The sequence below is a fragment of the Salvelinus fontinalis genome, chromosome 23 (assembly GCF_029448725.1).
Source record: "Salvelinus fontinalis isolate EN_2023a chromosome 23, ASM2944872v1, whole genome shotgun sequence".
In the NCBI taxonomy this organism is placed as follows: Eukaryota; Metazoa; Chordata; class Actinopteri; order Salmoniformes; family Salmonidae; genus Salvelinus; species Salvelinus fontinalis.
Genome location: NC_074687.1, coordinates 24364162 through 24392001, shown reverse-complemented (window position 1 = coordinate 24392001; position 27840 = coordinate 24364162). Strand labels below are relative to the sequence as shown.

Here is a 27840-nt window from a genome sequence, read left to right as displayed (position 1 = left end):
AGAGAGAGAGAGAGAGAGAGAGAGAGAGAGAGAATATACAAGGTCTGAAGTCATCTGCCTTTGGCCTAAAGAGCAGAAACCCAGACTTCATCAAAGAAATTGGAAATACAGCCATTGTCATCCTACAAGAAACATGGTATAAAGGAGACTGGCCTACTGGTTGCTCTCTAGATTACAGAGATTAGATTACTGGTAGTCCCATCCACTAAACTACCAGGTGTGAAACAGGGAAGCGACTCAGGGGGTATGCTAACTTGGTATAGAGCAGACCTAATCCACTCTATTAAATTAGTCAAAACAGGAACATTTTACATATGGCTTGAAATTAATATAGAAATGAATAGAACCCATTGCCCTTCACAGTTGCTGGGATTCACTCACCAACCAAGAATTCACAAAATGGGACAAACACCAAATTGAGGTTCTGCATGCAGAATTCTGCTAAAATATCCTCAGTGTATGACGTAAAACACCAAATAATGCATGCACAGCAGAATTAGGCCAATACCCGCAAATTCTAGAAAAGAGCCGTTAAATTCTACAACCACCCTAAAAGGAAGCGATTCCCAAGAGCACCCTAAGTAAGCTGGTCCTGGGGCTCTGAGACCCAAACAAAAACAAAAAATTACTTGACACATTGAAAATAATTGACAAAAAAACTGAGCAAAATAGAATGCTATTTGACCCTAAACAGAGAGTACACAGTGGCAGAATACCTAACTACTGTGACTGACCCAAAATTAAGGAAATCTTTGACTATGTACAGACTCAGTGAGCATAGCCTTGCTATTGAGAAAGGCCGCTGAAGGCAGACCTGGCTCTGAAGAGAAGACAGGCTATGTGCACACTGCCCACAAAATGAGGTGGAAACTGAGCTGCACTTCCTAACCTCCTGCCAAATGTATGACCATATTAGAGACACATATTTCCCTCAGATTACACAGACCCACAAAGAATTCGAAAACAAATCGACTGTCTACATTCTTTTGGAACTTTTGTGAGTGTAACGTTTACTGTGAATTTTGTATTGTTTATTTCACTTTTATTTATGATCTATTTCACTTGCTTTGGCAAGGTAAACATATCTTCCCCATGCCAATAAAGCCCCTTAAATTGAATTGAAAGTCAGAGATAGAGAGGAGGGTAATCAGTAGCTCTCTCTCTTTCTCTCTCACTCTCTCTCTCTTCTAAACTGTTTGTGCCATCTATATGTCATGTTAATAAAGAATGTATTTTATTCCCATAACCACTGTAAAGGCTAATCCCATCACTGGGGATTTGTGTTTAGTACTATAACTGCTGGACAGAGCAAACATATCATGACTGTAACGTCCTGACCAGAGTTCTTATGTGTTTTGCTTGTTTAGTGTTGGTCAGGATGTGAGCTGGGTGGGAATTCTATGTTGTGTCTAGTTCGTCTGTTTCTGTGTTCAGCCTAATATGGTTCTCAATCAGAGACAGCTGTCAATCGTTGTCCCTGATTGAGAATCATATATAGGTGGCTTGTTTTGTGTTAGGGATTGTGGGTGGTTGTTTCCTGTCTCTGTGTTTGTATTCTGCACCAGATAGGACTGTTTCGGTTTGCCACATTTTGTTATTTTGTTCGTTGTAAGTGTTCACTGTTTTTGTTTAATTAAACATGTTGAGCACTGGCTACGCTGCGTGTTGGTCCGATCCCTGTTTCCCCCTCTCTTATAGTGAAGAGAGGGAAGGCTGCTGTGACAATGACCCGTGTAGAGTGGTAAAACATTATGTTCCATGGTTAATTTCTCCTAAATGTTTTTGTCTGTTTGTTTTTATGTGAAATGGGGTAGAAATAACCATAGTAGCTAGTTCCCCGCCACTCCCAGAAAGCAATTATGATCCAGATTAAATCCAGATCCTGTAAAGTTTTTTCAGAAACATAATAAACAGTATAGCCTTCTGTTAGAAGTCTGTATTAACCCTTTGACATGTACGTGGTCCCTGCAGCGAGACATCGCAAATATTTGATTGGAACAGTAGCAACAAGTAGCAACAACTCATTCCATAAACCAGTCTAAAAAACAGGTGGCGCTGACAAAAAACAAAACATAAGTTAGCGACCTAACATCTCCAACGTCCGACTTCAGTGCGTTCAAGACAACTGGGAGCTTAGACTGGAAAAAAATCCTCCAACTCGGGAACTGGGGCCTCTTTCTAGAGCTCCAACTTTCTGACCTGAAGATCACATGATTTGACCTTGTATTTTTCAGAGTTCCCAATTGTCTTGAAAGCACACTTGTGTCGCGTGCGCAAGCATTGCAAAATAAATGTGCACATATATGTTATTCAATCACTGCACCCACACTGCTCGCAAGTGTCTGTGTAGCCAGGCGCTAAAATAGAACTTGGTTCTATTTGTGACGCTTGATGCGCTGCAAGTCCCGCCTCTTCCATCTCCTCATTGGTTTTTAAGAGCATATACCCACGTGCCATCTCTTCATTGGTTTTTACGAGCATATACCCACGTGGGTGATTGAAAGATGAACTGAGGTCCACACTCCAGTCTAATTGGAAGTGGTAATGCAGCTTAAAGTTTGTTGCCTAACGCTATAGAAAGTCCAAAGAAGAAGCCTGAAGGAAGAGCGATTACTAGGATCTAACTCGGTTTACCGTTTTATCTGTGGATTAATTGTCGGGGGGTGGACCTTGTGCATTTCAGGTAAAATAGCATCCCAATGTTTATATACCAGGACAAATTAGCTAGCAACAGCAAGCTAGCCAGCTAAATTGCCACGAATGTTTAATGCTTTTCGAGCTGTCCCCAAATTAATACAGTTGGTTCAGAGTTTATTTTGATGGGTGGACAAAACCAACATGGGCGCGATGGCGGGCGCGTGTGCGATCTGGTCAGTGCGTGAGTCAGTCGGGTATCCCTTCACCTCCCTTTGTTATAACATCTTAGGTCTGACAGATGCTTACTAGACAACCAGAATGCATTGTATGATGTCAACAAACATGGCGCCACACATAGCTGGCAAATAGCTTAGCATTATCTCATCATAATCAGTACAACCTTCAAAAAAGTATTTTACAAACATCATATGTGTCCATTACAATATATGCAAGAATAGGAATACATGGTTTGTCACCAGTACTTGAAAACATGTGAATAAAACAGTAAATACATTATGCTCCATATATACGGTGTGCTACAGTAGAAACAACAACAAGATATACAGAAAATAAGGGACTTACTTTGATAGGAACGCACACATGTCCAAAGTTATTATTTGTAAGAAAAACATCAATGAAGGCCAGGGGGGAAGGGTTTGCGCAATGCCTGTTCTGACTAGAGATGCACAATGTCTTTATATATGATCTGGGGAAGTGCTTGGTCTCTTGTCAAAGAGAGAAGTTTGTCTGACTCAGTAGAGCCTCAAACATAAATTGTCCGCAACAGTGAAATGGGCTACATTTTATGTGAATTAATGAGGAGGCAGAACACATCTTAATTCAAACTGTTATTAGAAAATAAAACTTGTTAGAAAATAATTTGAAATTGACTAATTTAAACATAGCCTATAGATAATTGACAGGCAGCATGCCTTGGTTTGAGAGCAGCGCGGGTTAACTGTCCTGTTGCGTAACAATCACATTTTGGAACATTGAGTGCATTCTGACATTACGTGCATAAAATAACTCATGCTGGGGTGACCATTAGAGATATTTGGAACTCACATGTGAAAAGGTTAATGAGAATATATGCTGTAAACTCAGTAAATGGCTCTAAAAAAGAGGAGCCCCTGCAGTGCCTATAACACAGAGTCTACATCCCAAACGGCACCCTATTCCCTAAATAGTACACTACGTTTGAACTGAGCCTTCTCCCTTAGTGCCCAGTATCACACAGCCACAAAGCCACGTCTGACCGAGACTGAAACCACCACTGCTGGCTGTCTCTCTCTCAATAGCAGCATTGTGTTAAATGGTTCAGGGTTATTCTGGTCCCCTGGTCTCCACAGTCATATGACAGTAGAGCAGAGTGCTGTAGTGTTACTGCTACTGTGTAGTGCATAATAGCCTCAAGGAGATGATGGCCGGGCGCCGCCACAGTTAGTCAACAAACACAAGACAAGACATCATGTTTATCAGCCTCAAGGTTTCAACTGATGACCTCAGCAAACTGCTCTACCTCCATGAAGAACGATAGAGGACTAGCTGCAGACAGAGGCTGCGTACAAAATTACACCCTATTCCCTACTTAGTGCACTACTTTTGAAAAGAGCCATGTGGGCCATGTTACTGAGCTGTTAACTGTTAATACTCCGACCTCTAAACCTATAAAGCAAGTGATTAAAGTATACAATACCTTTGGTGGCTTGAAGGGGTAGTCGGATGAGAAGGTGATATCTAAGAAGAAGACCCCTCCCTCGTACACAGAGCCTGGTGGTCCTAAGATGGTGGATCTCCATTCATAGATGTTGTCTCCTTTGGGTCCCGCACTGCAAACAAACAAAGACAACAGCACAGAGTGAGTGAAACACTTTATTATTTTTGACTTTCAGGTATAAACGTTGCACTCAATAAAACTTTGGAAGAATTCAATAATGTGCAGGTATCTTTTTTTTCGTAACTTGACTTTTTGTACCCTGTTGCTACCTATTACACCTCAGTTCCTCAGTTAGAGACCCCCATCACTCCTCCAGGCCCTTTTAAATAGATATAAAGGGGAGAGTAAGAGGTGCAAGGCTCTGCCTGAATAGGCTGTAGAAGCAGGAGAGATAGCTATGTGTTAATGTAGCACCCAGGCGAATGAGGGGGTGGAGGCTAGGGCTGGTACGGTGACTGTATTACCACCACACTGGCGTTCAAGAGTCATGAAGGCAGTCTGTTAAAAAGAGGAGGATCCCAGCAGCTTTCTATAGGCTAGGCCTACTATATTTATTTATCATATTTCTCATTCTCCAAATATTAAGCACATTGCTTATATTTACAACAGGAGTATAGCCTACCTGGCTGGCATAAAAATGAACCATGGGACAAGCGTCCTCCATTCTCTATTTAAGTGCATACAGTAGATGACTTTTTCCCCCAGCCCCTGTTTCGAGACAGGTGCATGATAATTGTCAATTCCATATCAAAACTAATTTCTCATATACAGATTTTGTATATATAAAAGACAAGATTAAATCAAGAATTGTCTGATGGGTGACAATATTGGCCTATCACTTGTGAATTATATATTATCACTTGTGAATGATGCCCAGCTTGCCCATGTGAGTTTCAAGTTTGGGGAAGATAATTTTCACCATAAAAATGCACCTTTATAATAAAAGCATTACATGCATAATTGCATTTGCAGTCACTTTTGATAATGGTGTTTCCCGCTAATTGAGTACATTTTGGAACATTCACGCTTATAGGCTACTACCATGTGCGCATTGCTGTGCTTATAATGTGAAGAAATAGCATAATAGTTCATCAACATTTTAAGCTAAATGTTCTGATCTGTCGCGTCAGCGTCATTGCTTTTTTTTAAACAATTGACGCTAGTGGTTGTATTAATTTGTGATCTATCGCATCCCACAACTGTCCCAGACTCTGTTTGAAATATGTGTTCCTATCACAGAATAGAATAGGCCAACTTTTTTTACCGTGGGGAATAGTAGATTGATATAGGCTAGTGCTTTTGCTGTTCATTAGGCCTGCTCATCTTGTTGGTTGACGAAAAGTAAATCTGGACAGTTCTTCAATATATGTCACCATCTTCAATATGCGCCTCGGAATTCGACAAGAAGCCTTAGAATGTATGAAAAATCTAAACAAATAGCCCAACATTTGTATCACAACTAAAGTTGCATAAATAACTCTATAGGAGGACCTGTTTCTTTGTTAACTGCTCAACACAGAACAGCCGCATGAGCGCAATCCCTCAAATAGTTTGGAGAAAATATCCTTTCTATTTTATTAAGCTTTGTTCAATTGTATTCTTCATATTATAAAAGAATGCCACAGTATTCTAAGCAAATCTTGTCTGCTAAATGAACTAGTGCAGCCCACAACCATATGGCATTGCCAGAACAGGGCTTAACATAAGGATAACTTAGAGTATACTATTCTGTCCTTCTGAAATAGACAACATTTTCTTCATATGTTTCTTCAGACCTGTCTAAAAGAAATAATGGATTTATTGTGAAGGTGTAGGCTATATTACATGGATTTATTAGACTTTTAAATGTTGATGTTCCAAAGGTCAGCATCATCGGCTTGTAGGCTATGCATAGAGGCCAGGAGATGCTAAATGTGTTTATGTTAATTAACAGGCAATTACCGTGAGACTGTGAGTTATTTGCTTGACAATCACCGGCTAACAAAATTTCATGACCACCACAGCCCTAGTGGATGCTGCCTTGAGCTGACAGACAATTATCTACACTGTCCTCACTCCTCACCCTCAGCTCCATTACCATGTGATAAAAAGACATCACACACGAGCACGCTCTCACGTACACAAGCACACACACACTCCACCAACATGTCTGTCAGTAGCCTTGAGATATATAGATATACAATTGAAGTCGGAAGTTTACATACACTTAGGTTGGAGTCATTAAAACCCGTTGTTCAACCACTCCACAAATGTCATGTTAACAAACTATAGCTTTGGCAAGTCGGTTAGGACATCTACTTTGTGCATGACACAAGTAATTTTTCCAACAATTGTTTACAGACAGATTATTTCACTTATAATTCACTGTATCACAATTCCAGTGGGTAAGAAGTTTACATACACTAAGTTGACTGTGCCTTTAAAAAGCTTGGAAAATTCCAGAAAATGCTGTCATTGCTTTAGAAGCTTCTGATAAAAAGCTGAAATAAATCATTCTCTCTACTATTATTCTGACATTTCACAATCTTAAAATGAAGTGGTGATCCTAACTGACCTAAGACAGGGATTTTTATTTTTCATATACAGTTGAAGTCGGAAGTTTACATACACCTTAGCCAAATACATTTAAACTCAGTTTTTCACAATTCCTGACATTTAATCATAGTAAAAATTCCCTGTCTTAGGTCAGTTAGGATCACCACATTATTTTAAGAATGTGAAATGTCAGAAAAATAGTAGAGACAATGATTTATTTCAGCTTTTATTTCTTTCATCACATTCCCAGTGGGTCAGAAGTTTACATACACTCAATTAGTACTTGGTAGCATTGCCTTTAAATTGTTTAACTTGGGTCAAACGTTTCGGGAAGCCTTCCACAAGCTTCCCACAATAAGTTGGGCGAATTTTGGCCCATTCCTCCTGACAAAGCTGGAGTAACCGAGTACTCGTCCTGAGAAGTGTGTTAAAGTTCCGGTACAATTGAGGCCGGCTATACGCACCAGGTCTCCAGTTCACCTTCACAGCCCGGTAAATCCTGTGCCAGCTCCTCGCACTTGCCGTGCGAAGTGTGTTAAAGTTCCGGGACAATTGATGCCGGCTATACACACCAGGTCTCCAGTGCGCCTTCACAGCCCAGCACGTCCTGTGCCAGCTCCTCGCACTTGCCATACGAGGTGCGTCATCGAACCGGTACCATTGATGTCGGCTATACGCACCAGGTCTCCAGTACGCCTCCACAGCCCAGCACGCCCTGTGCCAGCTCCACGCACCAGGCCTCCAGTGCACCTCTCCAGTCCGGTACGTCCTGTGCCTGCTCCCTGCACTCGCCCTGAAGTGCGTGTCACCAGTCCGGTATTACCAGTGCCAGCCCCACGCACCAGGCTTCCTGCGACAGTTCCCAGTCCAGAGCTTCACAGCAAACTGAGGAGCTGGGAAGCTGCTGCAGAGCTGGGAATATTGTATCCCCCATATATAACATTCTATTGGTGTCAGGTTTTGGCCAGGACTGTTCTGGTTTATGTCACTAGATGTCCCCATTGCACCTTTTTTGAACCTTTTGTTTTTTCCTTGCTCTATTATTGTTTGCACCTGTGTGTTCCTTGTTAGTATTTAAACCCTGTGTGTTCCTCAGTTCTTTGCTCAGTGTTTGTACGTTAGCACCCAGCCCCAGCCCCGCTGTTAACTTTTTCTCTTGTTGGAGTTTCCAGAGGTTCTCTGGTATTGTTCTTGTTTATTTTGGATTAGTCTTTTGAGGTTTGTTTTTTCCCTTGCTGTTCTTACCACTTTGTGGATTTTCTTTATATTTTGGAAGATATCTATTTTTGTCTCTTGGCTTTTGTTTTGGACGTTGTGGATTTATATTTTTGCTGGAAGATCTTTCCTTTGATTAAACCACCGTCTCTAGTACTGCTGTGTCTGCCTCATCTTCTGGGTTCTGCCGATTTTATTAGTGACTTTCTCACACCGGGTCCTGACAGAAACACTGAGCCATTATAATGAACCCAGAGGCAGCCAGTACCCAGGATTTTTTTTCCCATGCTGTCCCACCACGAGGGGACTGTCCAACGTCACGAAGCTGCTCTGATTCAGCAAGAGGTCTTACTGGCTGGACATTCTCAACTTCTGTCGGAGATGATGACTTCCATAAAGCAGATTTCTGATCAACTTTCCCCTGCAACCGCTTCTGCTCCAGTTCATCAGATTCAAGTGCCCGTGGCAGTTAACCCCCTGGCTGAACCTCGTCTGCCGCCTCCCCAACGGTTCTCAGGTGATCCGAGTGTTTGTAAGGGGTTTTTCACCCAATGTTCTCTCTCTTTCGAGCTGCAACCCTCGTCGTTTCCCACCGACCGGTCCAAGATAGCATATATCATCACCCTGCTGTCGGAAAAAGCCCTAGCCTGGGCTACTGCTATGTGGGATGCCCAAAGTCCCTGCTGTGCCAGCTACTCTACCTTTGCTGAAGAATTCAAGCGCGTGTTTCAAGATCCCACCAGCGGTCCTGACTCAGCCAAACAGCTCCTAACTCTCCGCCAAGGTCGGCGCAGCGTGACGGACTATGCCATCCAGTTCCGCACGGTGGCAGCAGCGAGTGGCTGGAACGACGAGGCGCTCACAGTGTGCTTTTTGAAGGGTCTTTCCGACACCATCCAAGATGAACTGGCCACTCGGGAACCACCGGACAACCTCGAGTCCCTGATCAAGTTGGCTTCACGCATATACCAGCGTCTAAAAGAGAGAGAGCTCAACCGTAGATCTCTCACCCTAGCTCCTATCGGTTCCAGCTCCGAGTCTCCACCTTTATCCTCGCTGACTCCACCGGAACCCATGCAGGTTGGACGCATCTCCCAGGTTGAGAGAGACCGCCGGATGAGGGAGCGATGCTGTCTATATTGCGGCAAACCGGGCCATTTCCTCTCCACGTGTCCTGGGCTCCAGGGAAAACGCACTCTCCCGTGTAGGCCTGGGAGGACTGTAACGGGAAACATAACCTCCTCCCATCCATCCAACTCCCGCCTGCTCATTCCAGTTACCCTTTCCTGGGACAACCACGAGCTTCCCCTTCAAGCCTTGGTAGACTCTGGAGCCGCAGGTAACTCCATGGATGGTGTCTGGGCGAAGGAGAATGGCGTTCCCTCTGAACCTCTAAGTGATCCCATAAGGGTTACTACGTTGGATGGAAGCCCTTTGGGATCTGGACTTGTGACTCGTGTCACTACCCCCTTGCTACTTTCAATTTCCCAACACCAGGAAGTAATGAACTTTCATCTGACCTCGTGTTCCGAGTTCCCTCTCGTCCTTGGATACCCCTGGCTTCACAGCCATAACCCTCACATCGACTGGTCTGTGGGCACTATCAAGCAGTGGGGTCCTACGTGCCAAGCCACTTGTATCTTCCCAAGTTCCCCGAGTTCTCCTCCCGAGTCTCTAGAATCCATCGACCTGTCCCGAGTTCCCGAGTGTTACCATGACCTCAAACCGGTATTTAGCAAACAGAGGGCCACCAAACTACCACCCCATAGACCTTACGATTGCCCCATCGACCTGTTTCCGGGCACCTGCCCCCCCAGGGGTCGGATCTTTTCCCTATCTCCTCCCGAACGAGCTGCTATGGATACCTACATCAAGGACGCTCTGGCAGCAGGCCTCATGCGTCCATCCACCTCGCCGGCAGGAGCAGGGTTTTTCTTTGTGGCCAAAAAAGACGGTGGATTACGTCCTTGCATCGACTACCGGGGACTTAATGCCATAACCGTCCGTAACCGCTACCCGCTACCCCTTATGGCCACAGCCTTTGAGCTGCTCCAGGAAGCAGTGGTCTTCACTAAGCTTGACCTACGGAACGCATACCATCTTGTGCGGATCAAACCCGGTGACGAGTGGAAGACCGCTTTCAACACGCCTACTGGTCACTACAAATACTTGGTGATGCCCTTCGGCCTGACCAACGCCCCGGCTGTGTTCCAAGCGCTCATAAACGATGTGCTTAGGGATATGCTTAACATTTTCGTGTTTGTTTACCTGGATGACATCCTCATCTTTTCGAGCTCCCTTCAAGAACACACTAAGCATGTCAGACAAGTGCTCAAACGCCTCCTAGACAGCCATTTGTACGTTAAGCCTGAGAAGTGTGAATTCCATTCCTCTCGAGTACAATTCCTGGGATTTGTAGTGGAACCCGGTCGAGTCCAGATGGACCCCAAGAAGGTAGGGGTGGTAGCGGATTGGCCCACCCCCAAGTCCGTTAAGGAAGTTCAGCGTTTCCTGGGCTTCACTAACTTTTACCGCAAGTTCATCAAGAACTTCAGCTCGGTGGCAGCCCCACTCTCAGCTGTAACCAAGGGTGGCAACACAAGGTTTCTGTGGGGAAGAGAAGCTGAGACGGCCTTCCAAGGACTCAAGCAGCGCATCCTCTCTGCTCCCATCCTGACACTACCGACGGCGAATGAACCTTTTGTGGTGGAGGTATATGCATCAGAGGTTGGTGTTGGAGCTGTCCTGTCTCAGAGGGGTGAAGACAAGAGGCTTCATCCTTGCGCCTTCTTCTCTCACCGGCTTACCCCGGCCGAGAGGAATTACGATGTGGGGGATCGTGAACTCCTAGCGGTTAAGATGGCATTGAAGGAATGGAGACACTGGCTCGAGGGGGCTTCTCAACCGTTTCAAGTGCTTACGGACCACAAAAATCTGGAGTTTATCCAGCAGGCGAAGCGGATGAACTCCAGACAAGCTCGATGGTCTCTTTTCTTCAGCCGATTCCAGTTTATCCTCACCTATAGACCCGGGTCGAAGAATCTCAAACCGGACGCCTTGTCACGAATCTACTCTCCTGCCATTCGAGAAGATACTGACATGACTGTCCTTCCTGCCGCTAAGATCGTGGCTCCGATCTCGTGGCAAGTGGAGGATACCGTGAAACAAGCTCAAGCCATTGAACCGGGTCCCGGAGGAGGTCCTGCCAATCGGTTGTTTGTTCCCAAGGCAGCTAGGTCCCAAGTCCTTCTGTGGGGGCACTCCTCTCGCCTCACCTGTCACCCGGGCGTAGGTCGCACCTTGGAGTTCATCCAGCGTAAGTTCTGGTGGCCCACCATAAAAGAAGACGTTGCCACTTTCGTCAAGGCCTGTTCCGTGTGCTGCCAGGGCAAATCTTCTCACATCCGCCCTCAAAGACTCCTTCACCCCTTATCTATTCCCCACCGACCCTGGTCCCATATCTCGTTGGACTTTATTACTGGCCTTCCTCCGTCCCATGGTAATACTACTATCCTAGTCATCATCGACAGGTTTTCTAAGGCGGCCAGGTTTGTTCCCTTGACCAAATTACCTTCCGCCAAGGAAACAGCTGAGTTGGTGATTAACCATGTGTTCTGAGTCTTTGGCATTCCGCAAGATATGGTTTCCGACAGAGTTCCCCAGTTCGCCTCAAGGTTTTGGAAGGCATTCTGCCAACTCATAGGGGCCACGGCCAGTTTATCTTCAGGGTACCATCCGGAGTCCAACGGCCAAACCGAGAGGATGAATCAGGAGCTGGAAACCACCCTCAGATGTATGGTTTCCAACAACCCGTCCACATGGTCATCCTCCATTGTTTGGGCCGAGTACGCGCACAACACCTTGTGCTCCTCCTCCACTGGTATATCCCCGCACGAGTGTCAGTTTGGCTATGCCCCTCTATTGTTCCCGGACCAGGAGGCAGAAGTCAGAGTGCCTTCAGCCTCGAGGTTCATCAGACGCTGTCGGCTTACGTGGAAGAAGGCCCGTCTTCATCTTCTGCGTTCCTCACAGCAGTACCAGCGACAAGCCAACAGACGTCGCCGTCCCGGTCCTACCCTATACCCCGGCCAGAGAGTATGGCTCTCAACAAAAAACTTACCGCTACGGGTGGAGTCTCGCAAGCTGTCCCAGAGATTCATCGGTCCCTTTAAGATTGCCAGGAGAGTCAATCCCGTTACTTTTCGTCTGCACTTACCCAGATCCCTTAAGATCAATCCAACATTTCACATTTCTTTATTAAAACCTGTTGTTTTTTCTCCCCTTATCCCGGCAGGCAGACCTCCCCCTCCGCCCCGTGTCATCGGAGGCCAGTCGGCTTATACCGTCCACCGGATACTGGATTCCCGCCGGGTGCAGCGGTCCTGGCAGTTTCTGGTGGACTAGGAAGGCTACGGTCCCGAGGAGCGCTCCTGGGTTCCTGCCAAGGACATACTGGACCCTGACCTAATTCGTCAGTTCAGGGCCCTCCACCCTGAGAAGGCTGGTAGGAACGTCAGGAGCCGTTCCTAGGAGGGGGATTCTGTCAGGTTTTGGCCAGGACTGTTCTGGTTTATGTCACTAGATGTCCCCATTGCACCTTTTTTGAACCTTTTGTTTTTTCCTTGCTCTATTATTGTTTGCACCTGTGTGTTCCTTGTTAGTATTTAAACCCTGTGTGTTCCTCAGTTCTTTGCTCAGTGTTTGTACGTTAGCACCCAGCCCCAGCCCCGCTGTTAACTTTTTCTCTTGTTGGAGTTTCCAGAGGTTCTCTGGTATTGTTCTTGTTTATTTTGGATTAGTCTTTTGAGGTTTGTTTTTTCCCTTGCTGTTCTTACCACTTTGTGGATTTTCTTTATATTTTGGAAGATATCTATTTTTGTCTCTTGGCTTTTGTTTTGGACGTTGTGGATTTATATTTTTGCCGGAAGATCGTTCCTTTGATTAAACCACCGTCTCTAGTACTGCTGTGTCTGCCTCATCTTCTGGGTTCTGCCGATTTTATTAGTGACTTTCTCACACCGGGTCCTGACAATTGGTTGCAAGAATTTTGGGATGGGATGAGACATGCCTACCAATTTACTAGAGAACCAGTTTGGATTTAAGTATAACTTTTGTATGACTGATGCCTTTAGTGAGAGGTCTGGCTTGCCGTTCCAAATGAAATTGAATATTTTTTGTTCATATAATTTAAAAAGCAGGTCACAAGGTGAAAAACTATAGTTTGTTAACAAGAAATGTGTAGAGTGGTTGAAAAACGAGTTTTAATGACTCCAACCAGAGAGAGAGAGAACTACAAATTCCATCTAGACACCTTATACCTACCTCGGTCTAAACATCAGCACCACATATCTCTCTCTCTCTCTCTCTGTCTCTCTCTCTCTCTCTCTCGCGCTCTCTCGCGCTCTCTCTCTCTCTCTCTCGCGCTCTCTCTCTCTCGCTCTCTCTCTCTCTCGCGCTCTCTCTCTCTCTCTCTCTCTCTCTCTCTTTTCAGCGGTTTAAATAAATGTATTCAGCCTGCAAAGTCCGTTATGCACCATCATAAGGTAAGTCTGAGTACTAACTACTGAGAAGTGCGTAGGAAAGGTGTAAATTCTGAAGTGGGTCTTAGGGGAATTCTTCAAGCATAGTCAATCTTACAAAGCATGGTGCAAAATCTCTGTTATTACCTCTAACACTTTGCTCTACAACCCAGATCCTTCCAGTTACAAACATGGTGAATGAGCAACACTGTCTGGTGCTATTCTGAAACACAAAGCAGGAAGTGGTTTCTGAGGTGGCTGTCTCTCTGCAGTGACAGAGTATTTAGTGCAGAGAGAGAAAAATAAGCATCGTATGTGGTGTATTATAGTAGAGCTTTAAGTTATGCTGAGAGCATCATGCCAGCCCAGAACAACACGATACAGTACAATCACACACTAGTCAACAAACACAACACAGTTTCATGCTTTTAAGTAAACATGAACCCTTTTTAAAAAGCCCTGGGAGAGTAATACATTCATGATTATGATTTGTCATACATCCACTACTACAAGATAAACCAACACACAATCAAATCATACCATTACATTTACATTTTAGCTAACGCACTTATCCAGAGCCACTTACAGGAGCAATTACGATGAAGTGCCTTGCTCAAGGGCACACCGGCAGATTTCCGCCTAGCCGGCTCCAGGATTCAAACCAGCAACCTTTTGGTTACTGGCCCAACGCTTTTAACCACTAGACAACCAGGACATTGAAGACTAGGATAGCAGTGCTTCTATAATATATGTCCCAGGAAAGGACTGAGGAGGTGGGATCTGCAGAGGAGCAGAGGAGACCAACTGAGAGATGAATCATCCCTGACGAGGTATTGCCTTTGTGTGTGTGTTTGTGCATGCATGTGTGTAGCTGGGCTACAAAGCTGCCCTTTCTCTCTCTCTCTGGTAAGACCTGTTGCTAAGGGATCTGCCAAGACATTTAATTGTGGATTATGACAAGGCAGACAGTCATGAAAGAGAGCAGCTCTATTCATCTCCTCTGACTATGATACAATGAGAGAGAGAGAGAGAGAGAGACAGAGAGAGAGAGAGAGAGAGAGAGAGAGAGACAGAGACAGAGAGAGAGAGAGAGAGAGAGACAGAGACAGAGACAGAGACAGAGACAGAGACAGAGACAGAGACAGAGACAGAGACAGAGACAGAGAGAGAGACAGAGACAGAGACAGAGACAGAGACAGAGACAGAGACAGAGACACTACAAAGTGGAGAAACGTAGCACTTCAAAACACTGTTCTGTTTGAGGCCTGACATGGATGTTTACACAAATGAAACGCTTCTTGTGGTGTTGTGTTTATAAAGTCCTAATTAAACTCTGATTTCAACAAAGAAGGTGGAGGACAAACCACAATGTATCCTGTAACAGCTCTTCTCTCCTCTCCACCATCTATGAAGGTGTCCATTTATTTCAGGAGGAAAATGTAATTTCTACTTGTTACAACTCTCATGAAAACATTTTAAAATCAGTAAGCAGACTGTGACATTTCTGTTTCTGACAGCTGCCAAGTCCTTTTTCAAACCTGGCCCTACTCTTCATCCAAAATAGACACAATAACATGAAAAGAAAAGTTTACACAGAGTACTGTATCTGTTGTGAATGAGATGCTTTTCAGTAAGACAAGGTCATTTCTGACTCATGAGATATTGCTAGAATAACATGTCTCATGCACTCTTAACAGGAAAACAGCACAGAGAAGATATAGCTCATCAACACAAGGAGAGGGGCTGAGTATCCAAATCAGTGTTTGAAAACAACAGGAATGACAGATATACAGAAGCTCTTTTTGTTGGGCACAGCACAGAGCGCATGTCATACAAGACAAACCACTGCTGATTAAAATACAAACAACACCACCACCACATCCCAGGTCTATTGACGGGTACACTGTGATGAGACAGACGCGACCCACAGCCCTGCATCCCTACTGGGGGTCTGTGATTAGAGTCAGCTAGCTCAGCATCTCCTGGGCCAGGGGCAGAGAGGGAGGAGCCTGCGTCCCAAATGGGCCCAGGTCAAAAGTTGTGCACTACATAGGGAATAGGGTGCTATTTGGGACACAGTCAGAAGAGAAATGCTAATCTAGGAAACGGGCAGGCTTTGTTGACAAAAACAAGTGCCTGATGTGGAGAGCAGCTTGTTGACAGGCCACTTTGACAGGATGAGGACTCTTTTGTCTGGTTCAAAGGGACCGAGGCAGTAAAAAAACGGTTAACCAAATTGGACTGGCGCGTTGTGTAGCTGGTCTTCCCTTTATGTGTGTGTGTGTGTGTGTGTGTGTGTGTGTGTGTGTGTGCGTGTGTGTGGGACTCAAAACAGGTGGATTTGGGACTCGAAACAGGTGGATTTGGGACTCAAAACAGGTGGATTCGTCAGGCAGACATAGCGTGCACTCTGACAGCCTGAGCCTTATCAGAGCACAGCATTACAGTCAGTAGAAGTATAAAGCAGATCATAGCCCATATTTATAAAGCGTCTCAGAGTATGAATGCTGATCTAGGATCAGGTCCTCCATGTCTATTTAATCATATTTATTATGATCTGAAAGACAAAACTAATCCTGGATCAGCCCTCCTACTCTGAGATGCTGTGTAAATACGGACCCTGATTACAGAAGAAAAATACCAGTGAGTGAAACATTTTAACACAAATCAACAACAGAACATTACCAAGTGCTGTGTGGCCTGACCTCTAAACCCAAACTAATAGGCTAACAAGGTTGGGCCGAGAGGGGAGAGAGGGATTATAAAAGGAACACAAATGTTTTGCCTTGATAGTCCCTTTAAATGAAAATGAGACACGCCACAAGTAGGTGAAGGTGGGAAAATCGCTGTGATCAAAGTGATGAGCGTTTTATCCTTCCTATCCCTCACATAGTGGCATTGTGACATGAAGGGGCACTGTGGTGGTTATGTGTGTGTGTGTGTGTGTGTGTGTGTGTGTGTGTGTGTGTGTGTGTGTGTGTGTGTGTGTGTGTGTGTGTGTGTGTCACGACTTCCACCGAAGTCGATCCCTCTCCTTGTTCGGGCGGCGTTCGGCGGTCGACGTCACCGGCTTTCTAGTCACCACCGATCCATGTTTCATTTTCGTTTTGTTTTGTCTGTATTACACACACCTGGTTTCAATTCCCTAATCATGTTCCTTATTTAACCCTCTGGCATACCTTTCTTTTCTGTCCGTGATTGTTGGTGTCTTAGTGGTTGTTGTAGGTGTTAGTTTGTATGTATTTTCCTTATTGGAATATTGCTTGTTTGTTTTATTGAGTAAACTCAGTTGTTTTGCTCTAACCTGTGTCCTGCGCCTGACTCCGCTACAGCTCTGCACCCAATCGCTGACAGAATCACGGACCTTTCAAATGGAGTCAGCAGGTGCATCCAGCCCTTCTCTCCCAGTAGAGGAGCGCGTCCAGCAGCACGCGACCATGTTACAAAGTCTCGGGACAGCCATGGATCGCGTGCTGCAAACAATGGACAGATGGGAGAGGCTTTCCTGTGAATCCAACATCATCACCTCCGCCCGCACCTCAACCTACACCAATGTCCAACCCTCCATCGTCAGGACCCATTGGGATTCGGCTCTCGCTCCCGGGAGCGTATGACAGAGCAGCTGCCGGGTGCCAGGGGTTCCTACTCCAGCTGGAGTGGAGCTCTACTTGGCAGCTGTTCAGCCGGCCCCTTCGGGACGCGAGAGAGTGAGCGCCCTCATCTCCTGCCTGACTGGAAAAGCCCTGGAGTGGGCCAACGCCATCTGGGGAAGAGAAGTTTTTGATCATCCACCTGAAGGGAGAGCGGCGGGAGAGCGATTGATCCATTTGAGACAGGGGATGAGGAGCGCTCAGGAGTTCGCACTGGACTTCAGAACTCTGGCCGCTGGTGCGGGATGGAATGAGCGGGCCCTGATCGACCACTACAGGTGTAGTTTACGAGAGGACGTTCGTAGCCTGCAGGGACACCACTCTCAACCTGGACCAGCTGGTGGACTTGTCTATCCGGCTGGATAACCTGTTGGCCTCCCGCAGACGTCCGGATCGGGGTCCGTCCGTTCCATTTCCCAGCACCTTGGATCCAACACCGATGGAGTTGGGAGGGGCTGCTATGAGGGGGGCCGGAGGGGGGACCATTCCCTGCACCAGCTGTGGCCGCAGAGGGCACACTGCTGGTCGGTGCTGGGGTGGTTCTCCAGGAAGTCGAGGTAGCAGGCGGAGCACTGGTGGGTCATCCCAGGTGAGTAGGCACAAAACTCACCCAGAGCCCCCTGTTGCACACATGTGGTTACCTATATAATTTCCTGAGTTTTCCCCGCATTCCCAGCATAAGGCGCTAGTAGATTCAGGCGCAGCTGGGAACTTTATTGACTGCTCCTTGGCACATAGATAGGGATCCCTATTGTTCCTGTGGATGTTCCCTTCCCTGTACATGCCTTAGATAGTCGTCCTTTGGGGGTCGAGGCTAATTAGGGAGGTCACAGCTCCCATTACTATGATAACGCAGGGGGGTCACGAGGAGAGAATTAGTCTCTTCCTGATCGACTCTCCTGCTTTTCCTGTTGTGTTGGGCCTTCCCTGGTTGGCCTCTCATGATCCTATTATTTCGTGCCAACAGAGGGCTCTCAAGGGAGGTGTTCAGTGTTCAGGGAGGTGTGTAGGTGTTTCCTTAGGTGCCACTACGGTGGAAAGTCCAAACCAGGTTTCCACCATGCACATTTCCCCCGAATATGCCGAGTTGGCACTCGCCTTCTGTGAAAAGAAGGCGACTCAATTACCACCCCATCGACAGGGGGATTGTGCGATAAATCTCCAGGTAGGCGCTGCACTTCCCAGGAGTCACGTGTATCCTCTGTCACAGGAGGAGACGGCGGCTATGGAAACATATGTTGCCGAATCTCTGGGACAGGGATACATTCTACTTCACCTGCCTTCCACTTCACCTGTCTCCTCGAGTTTCTTTTTTTGTGAAGAAGAAGGATGGAGGTTTACGCCCGTGTATTGACTATCGAGGTTTAAATCAGATTACGGTAAAATACAGTTACCCGCTACCTCTCATCGCCAGTATGACAGAGTCATTGCACGGGGCGCGCTTCTTCACAAAATTGGACCTCAGGAGCGCTTACAACCTGGTGCGTATCCGGGGAGGGAATGAGTGGAAGACGGCATTTAGTACCACTTCTGGGCACTATGAGTACCTCGTCATGCCGTATGGGTTAATGAATGCTCCATCAGTCTTCCAATCCTTTGTGGATGAGATTTTCAGGGACCTGCACAGGCAGGGTGTAGTGGTTTATATAGATGACATTCTAATATACTCCACTACCCGTGCCGAGCATGTGTCCCTTGTGCGCAGGGTGCTTGGTCGACTGTTGGAGCATGACCTATACGTCAAGGCGGAGAAATGTCTGTTCTTCCAACAGTCCGTCTCCTTCCTAGGGTACCGCTTTTCCGCATCAGGGGTGGAGATGGAAAATGACGTAATGCTTAATTGGCCGACTCCAACCACGGTAAAGGAGGTGCAGCAGTTCTTAGGGTTTGCCAACTACTACCGGAGGTTTATCCGGGGCTTTGGTCAGGTAGCGGCTCCCATTACCTCCTTGCTGAAGGGGGGACCGGTGCGACTGCAGTGGTCAGCTGGGGCGGACAGGGCTTTTGGTCACCTGAAGGCTCTGTTTACCTCGGCTCCCGTACTGGCTCATCCTGATCCCTCCTTGGCATTCATAGTAGAGGTGGACGCGTCCGGGGCTGGGATAGGAGCTGTGCTGTCTCAGCGCTCGGGTACGCCACCGAAGCTCTGCCCCTGTGCTTTCTTTTCGAAGAAGCTCAGCCCGGCGGAGCGAAACTATGATGTGGGGGACCGGGAGCTGTTGGCTGTTGTCAAGGCTCTGAAGGCGTGGAGGCATTGGCTTGAGGGGGCTAAACACCCTTTCCTCATTTGGACTGACCACCGCAATCTGGAGTACATCCGGGCGGCGAGGAGAATGAACCCTCTCCAGGCAAGGTGGGCCATGTTTTTCACCCGCTTCGTTTTCACCCTATCCTACAAACCAGGTTCCCAGAACGTTAAGGCAGACGCACTGTCCCGGCTGTATGATACAGAGGAGCGGTCCACGGATCCCACTCCCATAATTCCAGCTTCTCGCCTGGTGGCACCGGTGGTATGGGAGGTGGACGCGGACATCGAGCGGGCGTCACGTGCAAAGCCCACTCCCCCTGAGTGTCCAGCTGGGCGCCTGTACGTTCCGTTTGATGTCCGCGATCGTTTGAGCTGTTGGGCTCACATGTCACCCTCCTCTGGTCATCTGCCCAGAGGGAAATTACAACCCCTTCCCGTTCCACAACAACCGTGGTCACACCTATCGATGGATTTCGTGACGGATCTTCCCCCGTCGCCGGGTAACACCACGATGCTGGTCATTGTGGATCGGTTTTCTCAGTCCTGCCATCTCCTTCCTTTGCCCGGTTTCCCTACGGCTCTACAGACTGCGGAGGCCCTGTTCACCCACGTATTCCGGCACTATGGGGTGCCTGAGGATATAGTTTCTGATCGGGATCCCCAATTCACGTCTAGAGTCTGGATGGTGTTAATGGAACGCCTGGGGGTCTCGGTCAGCCTTACCTCAGGTTTCCACCCCGAGAGTAACGGGCAGGTGGAGAGGGTCAACCAGGATGTGGGTAGGTTTCTGCGGTCCTATTGCCAGGACCGGCCGGGGGAGTGGGCGGTTTACATCCCCTGGGCGGAGATGGCCCAAAACTCCCTCCGCCACTCCTCTACCAACCTATCACCGTTTCAGTGTGTGCTGGGTTATCATCCGGGGCTGTCACCATGGCATCAGAGCCAGATCGAGGCTCCTGCGGTGGATGAATGGTTTCGGCACTCGGCGGAGACATGGAACGCTGCCCATCTGCGGATACAACGGGCCGTCAGGAGGCAAAAGGCGAGTGCCGACCGCCACCGCAGTGAGGCTCCGATCGGGTCTGGCTCTCGACCCGAAACCTGCCCCTTCACCTGCCCTGCCGGAAGCTGGGTCCGCGGTTTGTGGGGCCATTTAAAGTCCTGAGGAGACTGAACAAGGTTTGTTATAGGTTACAACTCCCCCCTGATTATTGTATTAACCCCTCGTTCCATGTGTCTCTCATCAGGCCGGTGGTGGCTGGTCCGCTCCAGCAGTCTGAGGTGCGGGAGTTTCCTCCGACCCCTCTGGACATCGAGGGGGCCCCGACGTATACTGTGCGAGCCATCATGGACTCAAGGCGTCGGGCGAGGGGCCTTCAGTACCTCGTGGAGTGGGAGGGGTACGGTTCGGAGGAGAGATGCTGGGTGCCGGTGGAGGACATCCTAGATCCTTCATTGCTACAGGAGTTTCACCGTCTCCACACGGATCGCCCTGCATCCCGTCCTCCGGGTCGTCCCCGAGGCCGGTGTCGGCGCGCTGCTGGAGCCGCGCGTCAACGGGGGCTACTGTCATGACTTCCGCCGAAGTCGGCCCCTCTCCTTGTTGTAGGTGTTAGTTTGTATGTATTTTCCTTATTGGAATATTGCTTGTTTGTTTTATTTGAGTAAACTCAGTTGTTTTGCTCTAACCTGTGTCCTGCGCCTGACTCCGCTACATCTCTGCACCCAATCGCTGACTGTGTGTGTGTGTGTGTGTGTGTGTGTGTGTGTGTGTGTGTGTGTGTGTGTGTGTGTGTGTGTGTGTGTGTGGGGGGGGTGTAGGCCAAACGGCCGTGGCACGACAAGGCTTCTATTCCGTGTTTTATCAGAGTAATGGGCTCTGAGGAGAGGAGGGGGAAGGGAATCATACTGGGACAGCCAGCTCACTCAGGAGACCCTGTAGAGGGGGTAGGGAGGGCGGAGGGAGAGGAGCAGCCAGGAACAGCCAGCCGAAAGCCTACTCCTGAGACACTGGATTCAGACAGAGCAAGGGGCCAGCCGCCTAGCAAATTACATTAGGGATATACTCCATTGGGATTAAAGGGCGGGGGAGCACAAGCATGATAGAGATAAAGAATCATTATCTATATTTACCATGTCTGGGGGAACTAATGCAGGACCGGCTTCACATACCATCCAAGGCAGTAGTAAGAATCTATCTTTAAGAAAAACCAAGGCTTTCATATTACATTCCCCAAACAGCAATCAGGATTCACTCATTTATATTATGCAGGTTAGATAGTCTCTTTTTGTAAGCCTTTAAAACAGGATGATGTCATCCAGTAACACTAACAAGAGAGATAGAGGTTGGTGAGCTACTGCAAGTGACTGACCCAGGCTAGGTCCTCATACTACACCCTTCCCCTGAAGTGTGCAGTTGCACACTCCCTCCCCATCATCGATTTAAAAGTATAGGATTGGTGTAAGTATTGGCTGGAAGGAGTTTCCACCATTTGTAAGTCAATGAGAGGAAGTGTGTAGGTGCCCACTTCAGAAGACGTGTGGATAATAGCGATCCACCTTGTAGTCCTGTCCAGTGTCCAGTCACAGTCAGGCCCAGACTACAGGACATTCGCCAGAAGGTCAGACTGTAATGTAAAACACCCTCGTCCCCCTGTGGGACAAGCTAAGGGTAATTCATTCACAAACAATTAATTAGAGGCAAAGCAAGGCCTCACACAGGTGACGCTAATACGCTGAATGAATCACTCAGAACAGAGGCAACAAAGACAACATAACACACTTCAACAACACATCAAGTGTGTGATAATTAATGGGGGGAGGTGGAGAAACGCCCTGTAGAGAGGTGTGGGAAGGGCAGAGGGCAGTTTGATGAGGCACCGGGGCAGACAGGGTGTGTGTGTGTTTCTGCTGGGTAATTTTGTGCCACAGCAAACCCCAGTGGGACTCTGATAGCAGCCAGCCAGGGCAGGTCCAGCCAGATAAATAGTATTACTGTCATCTCAGGAGTAAATGTGTGTTTGAAAGGCAGCCAGCACAGAGAATGTAGAAAGACTACAGAGAGGAAGGAAGAGCCGAGACTGGAGTGGACAGCAATTTTACCTTACAAAGGGACTGGAGTGGACAGCAATTTTACTTTAGGAAGGGACTGGAGTGGACAGCAGTTTTACTTTAGGAAGAGAATGGAGTGGACAGCAGTTTTACTTTAGGAAGAGAATGGAGTGGACAGCAGTTTTACTTTAGGAAGAGAATGGAGTGGACAGCAGTTTTACTTTAGGAAGGGAATGGAGTGGACAGCAGTTTTACCTTAGGAAGGGAATGGAGTGGACAGCAGTTTTACTTTAGGAAGGGAATGGAGTGGACAGCAATTTTACTTTAGGAAGGGACTGGAGTGGACAGCAGTTTTACTTTAGGAAGAGAATGGAGTGGACAGCAGTTTTACTTTAGGAAGAGAATGGAGTGGACAGCAGTTTTACTTTAGGAAGAGAATGGAGTGGACAGCAGTTTTACTTTAGGAAGGGAATGGAGTGGACAGCAGTTTTACCTTAGGAAGGGAATGGAGTGGACAGCAGTTTTACTTTAGGAAGGGAATGGAGTGGACAGCAATTTTACTTTAGGAAGGGACTGGAGTGGACAGCAGTTTTACCTTACAAAGGGACTGGAGTGGACAGCAGTTTTACTTTAGGAAGGGAATGGAGTGGACAGCAGTTTTACTTTAGGAAGAGAATGGAGTGGACAGCAGTTTTACTTTAGGAAGGGAATGGAGTGGACAGCAGTTTTACTTTAGGAAGAGAATGGAGTGGACAGCAGTTTAACTTTAGGAAGGGAATGGAGTGGACAGCAGTTTTACCTTACAAAGGGACTGGAGTGGACATCAGTTTTACCTTAGGAAGGGACTGGAGTGGACAGCAGTTTTACTTTAGGAAGGGACTGGAGTGGACATCAGTTGTACCTTACAAAAGGTCTGGAGTGGACAGCAGTTTTTATTTATTTATTTGTTATTTTTATTTCATCTTTATTTAACCAGGTAGGCCAGTTGAGAACAAGTTCTCATTTACAACTGCGACCTGGCCAAGATAAAGCAAAACAGTGCGACAAAAACAACACAGTTACATATGGGATAAACAAACGTACAGTCAATAACACAATAGAAAAATGCAATAAATAGGCCAATAGTGGCAAAGTAATTACAATTTAGCAATTTACACTGGAGTGATATATGTACAGATGATGATGTGCAAAAGAGCAGAAAAACAAAAACAAATATGGGGATGAGGTAGGTAGTTGGTTGGATGGGCTATTTACAGATGGGCTGTTTACAGCTGCAGCGATCGGTAAGCTGCTCTGACAGCTGACGTTTAAAGTTAGTTAGGGAGATATAAGTCTCCAACTTCAGTGATTTTTGCAATTCGTTCCAGTCACTGGCAGCAGAGAACTGGAAGGAAAGGCGGCCTATAAGGAGGTGTTGGCTTTGGGGATGACCAGTGAAATATACCTGCTGGAGCACGTGCTACGGGTGGGTGTTGCTATGGTGACCAGTGAGCTGAGATAGCTGAGACCTAGCAAAGACTTACAGATGACCTGGAGCCAGTGGGTTTGGCGACGAATATGTAGCGAGGACCAGCCAACGAGAGCATACAGGTCGCAGTGGTGGGTAGTATATGGGGCTTTGGTGACAAAACGGATGGCACTGTGATAGACTGCATCCAATTTGCTGAGTAGAGTGTTGGAGGCTATTTTGTAAATGACATCGCCAAAGTCAAGGATTGGTAGGAAAGTCAGTTTTACGAGGGTATGTTTGGTAGCATGAGTGAAGGAGGCTTTGTTGTGAAATAGGAAGCCGATTCTAGATTTAACTTTGGATTGGAGATGTTTAATATGAGTCTGGAAGGAGAGTTTACAGTCTAGCCAAACACCTAGGTATTTATAGTTGTCCACATATTCTAAGTCAGAACCGTCCAGAGTAGTGATGCTAGTTGGGGAGGCGGGTGAGGGAAGAGATTGGTTGAAGAGCATGCATTTCATTTTACTAGCATTACCTTAGGAAGGGACTGGATTGGACAGCACTTTTACATTATAAAGGGACTGAAGTGGACAGCAGTTTTACCTTAGGAAGGGACTGGAGTGGACAGCAGTTTTACCTTAAGAAGGAAGTGGTCAGCAGTGTTACCTTAAGAAGGGAGTGGACAGTAGTTTTACCTTAAAACCTCTTTGGGCTAGGGGGCAGTATTTTGACGTCCGGATGAAAAGCGTGCCCAAAGTAAACTGTCTGTTACTCAGGCCCAGAAGCTAGGATATGCATATAATTGGTAGATTTGGATAGAAAACACTCTAAAGTTTATAAAACTGTTAGGACAGCAGTTTTACCTTAAGAAGGAAGTGGACAGCAGTTTAACCTTAAGAAGGAAGTGGACAGCAATTTTACCTTAAGAAGGAAGTGGACAGCAGTTTAACCTTAAGAAGGAAGTGGACAGCAGTTTAACCTTAAGAAGGAAGTGGACAGCAGTTTAACCTTAAGAAGGAAGTGGACAGCAGTTTAACCTTAAGAAGGAAGTGGACTGCAGTTTAACCTTAAGAAGGAAGTGGACAGCAGTTTAACCTTAAGAAGGAAGTGGACAGCAGTTTTACCTTAAGAAGGAAGTGGACAGCAGTTTTACCTTAAGAAGGGAGTGGACAGCAGTTTAACCTTAAGAAGGAAGTGGACAGCAGTTTAACCTTAAGAAGGAAGTGGACTGCAGTTTAACCTTAAGGGAGTGGACAGCAGTTTAACCTTAAGAAGGAAGTGGACTGCAGTTTAACCTTAAGAAGGGAGTGGACAGCAGTTTAACCTTAAGAAGGAAGTGGACAGCAGTTGTACCTTAAGAAGGAAGTGGACTGCAGTTTAACCTTAAGAAGGAAGTGGACAGCAGTTTTACCTTAAGAAGGAAGTAGACAGCAGTTTAACCTTAAGAAGGAAGTGGACAGCAGTTTAACCTTAAGAAGGAAGTGGACTGCAGTTTAACCTTAAGAAGGAAGTGGACAGCAGTTTTACCTTAAGAAGGAAGTGGACTGCAGTTTAACCTTAAGAAGGAAGTGGACAGCAGTTTAACCTTAAGAAGGAAGTGGACAGCAGTTTTACCTTAAGAAGGAAGTAGACAGCAGTTTAACCTTAAGAAGGAAGTGGACAGCAGTTTAACCTTAAGAAGGAAGTGGACTGCAGTTTAACCTTAAGAAGGAAGTGGACAGCAGTTTTACCTTAAGAAGGAAGTGGACAGCAGTTTAACCTTAAGAAGGAAGTGGACAGCAGTTTTACCTTAAGAAGGAAGTGGACAGCAGTTTTACCTTAAGAAGGAAGTGGACAGCAGTTTTACCTTAAGAAGGAAGTGGACTGCAGTTTAACCTTAAGAAGGAAGTGGACAGCAGTTTAACCTTAAGAAGGGAATGGACAGCAGTTTAACCTTAAGAAGGAAGTGGACAGCAGTTTTACCTTAAGAAGGAAGTGGACTGCAGTTTAACCTTAAGAAGGAAGTGGACAGCAGTTTAACCTTAAGAAGGGAATGGACAGCAGTTTAACCTTAAGAAGGAAGTGGACAGCAGTTTTACCTTAAGAAGGAAGTGGACAGCAGTTTAACCTTAAGAAGGGAGTGGACAGCAGTTTAACCTTAAGAAGGGAATGGACAGCAGTTTAACCTTAAGAAGGAAGTGGACAGCAGTTTAACCTTAAGAAGGGAGTGGACAGCAGTTTAACCTTAAGAAGGGAGTGGACAGCAGTTTAACCTTAAGAAGGAAGTGGACAGCAGTTTTACCTTAAGAAGGAAGTGGACAGCAGTTTTACCTTAAGAAGGAAGTGGACAGCAGTTTAACCTTAAGAAGGGAGTGGACAGCAGTTTAACCTTAAGAAGGGAGTGGACAGCAGTTTAACCTTAAGAAGGAAGTGGACAGCAGTTTAACCTTAAGAAGGAAGTGGACAGCAGTTTAACCTTAAGAAGGAAGTGGACAGCAGTTTAACCTTAAGAAGGAAGTGGACAGCAGTTTAACCTTAAGAAGGAAGTAGACAGCAGTTTAACCTTAAGAAGGAAGTGGACAGCAGTTTTACCTTAAGAAGGAAGAGGACAGCAGTTTAACCTTAAGAAGGAAGTGGACAGCAGTTTAACCTTAAGAAGGAAGTGGACAGCAGTTTAACCTTAAGAAGGAAGTGGACAGCAGTTTTACCTTAAGAAGGAAGTGGACAGCAGTTTAACCTTAAGAAGGAAGTGGACAGCAGTTTAACCTTAAGAAGGGAGTGGACAGCAGTTTAACCTTAAGAAGGAAGTGGACAGCAGTTTAACCTTAAGAAGGGAGTGGACAGCAGTTTAACCTTAAGAAGGAAGTGGACAGCAGTTTAACCTTAAGAAGGAAGTGGACAGCAGTTTAACCTTAAGAAGGAAGTGGACAGCAGTTTAACCTTAAGAAGGAAGTAGACAGCAGTTTAACCTTAAGAAGGAAGTGGTGGTACTGACAGATAATAATAAACTAACAACACATGCCACAGCTTCTATTGAAATATGAGTATACGATCCCTGAGGGGATTGAACACATAAAGCCACACAAAGCATGACAGGTATAGAGTGCAGGTTGACGTTTATTGTCATGAGTCTTGTCCTGGGGGCAGAACTCTTAGATAGGCCAACTGCAAAGTCAAAATTGACTATATTGTAAAAATTCCCAAAAATAAGTTTGGGTCATGCATTAGGGTTAGCAGTGTGGTTAAGGTTAGGGTTAGGTTTAAAATCAGATTTGAGGAATTTGTCTGTGCCAACTAGTGATCACTCTGCAGAGTTGCTTCCAGGACAAGAAAAATGCTAACCTGCGTGCTATGACAGGACAGAACAACCTTTTCACTGTCCTGGGGGTGAGGGGTGAGGGAGACAGGGGGGAGTGAAGCGGGGAGGGGGGATTGAAGGGGTGAGAAGGGGGATAGAGGGGGTGACTCTTTGGCCTATGTGTACGTGGCAGTGGGAACAGTCTTACACTGTGTGACCCCACAGTAATGCAGGGTAGAATGTCCAAGACGCCTACCACAGCTGACACAGATCAGGCAGTAACTGACGGACTGCCAGCAGCAGGCGATTACCAACTAACTCTGGTTCATATCAGATCTGTGCATCAAACCTTAATGACACGTTCCAGCCTAAAGGATTCCAAAAGGGTTCTTCAGCTGTCCCAATAGGAGAACCCTTCTTGGTTTCAGGTAGAACCATTTTGGGTTCTAAGTAGAACCCTCTTTGGAAAGGGTTCTACATGGATCCCAAAAGGGTTCTACCTGGAACCAAAAAGGGTGCTTCTAAGGGTTCTCCTATG

General features: G+C 46.5%; 1 protein-coding gene across 2 annotated transcripts in view; it reads right to left on the bottom strand.

The window, feature by feature from the left end:
* Window positions 1–27840, bottom strand: part of LOC129821061 (ubiquitin-conjugating enzyme E2 E3-like) — a 51549-nt gene that overhangs the window by 16112 nt on the left and 7597 nt on the right. For both annotated transcript variants that reach the window (XM_055878311.1, XM_055878310.1), the window contains exon 4: window positions 4334–4466. In XM_055878311.1, coding sequence (XP_055734286.1) covers window positions 4334–4466 — 133 coding nt within the window. The remainder of the gene's footprint in view (window positions 1–4333; window positions 4467–27840) is intronic.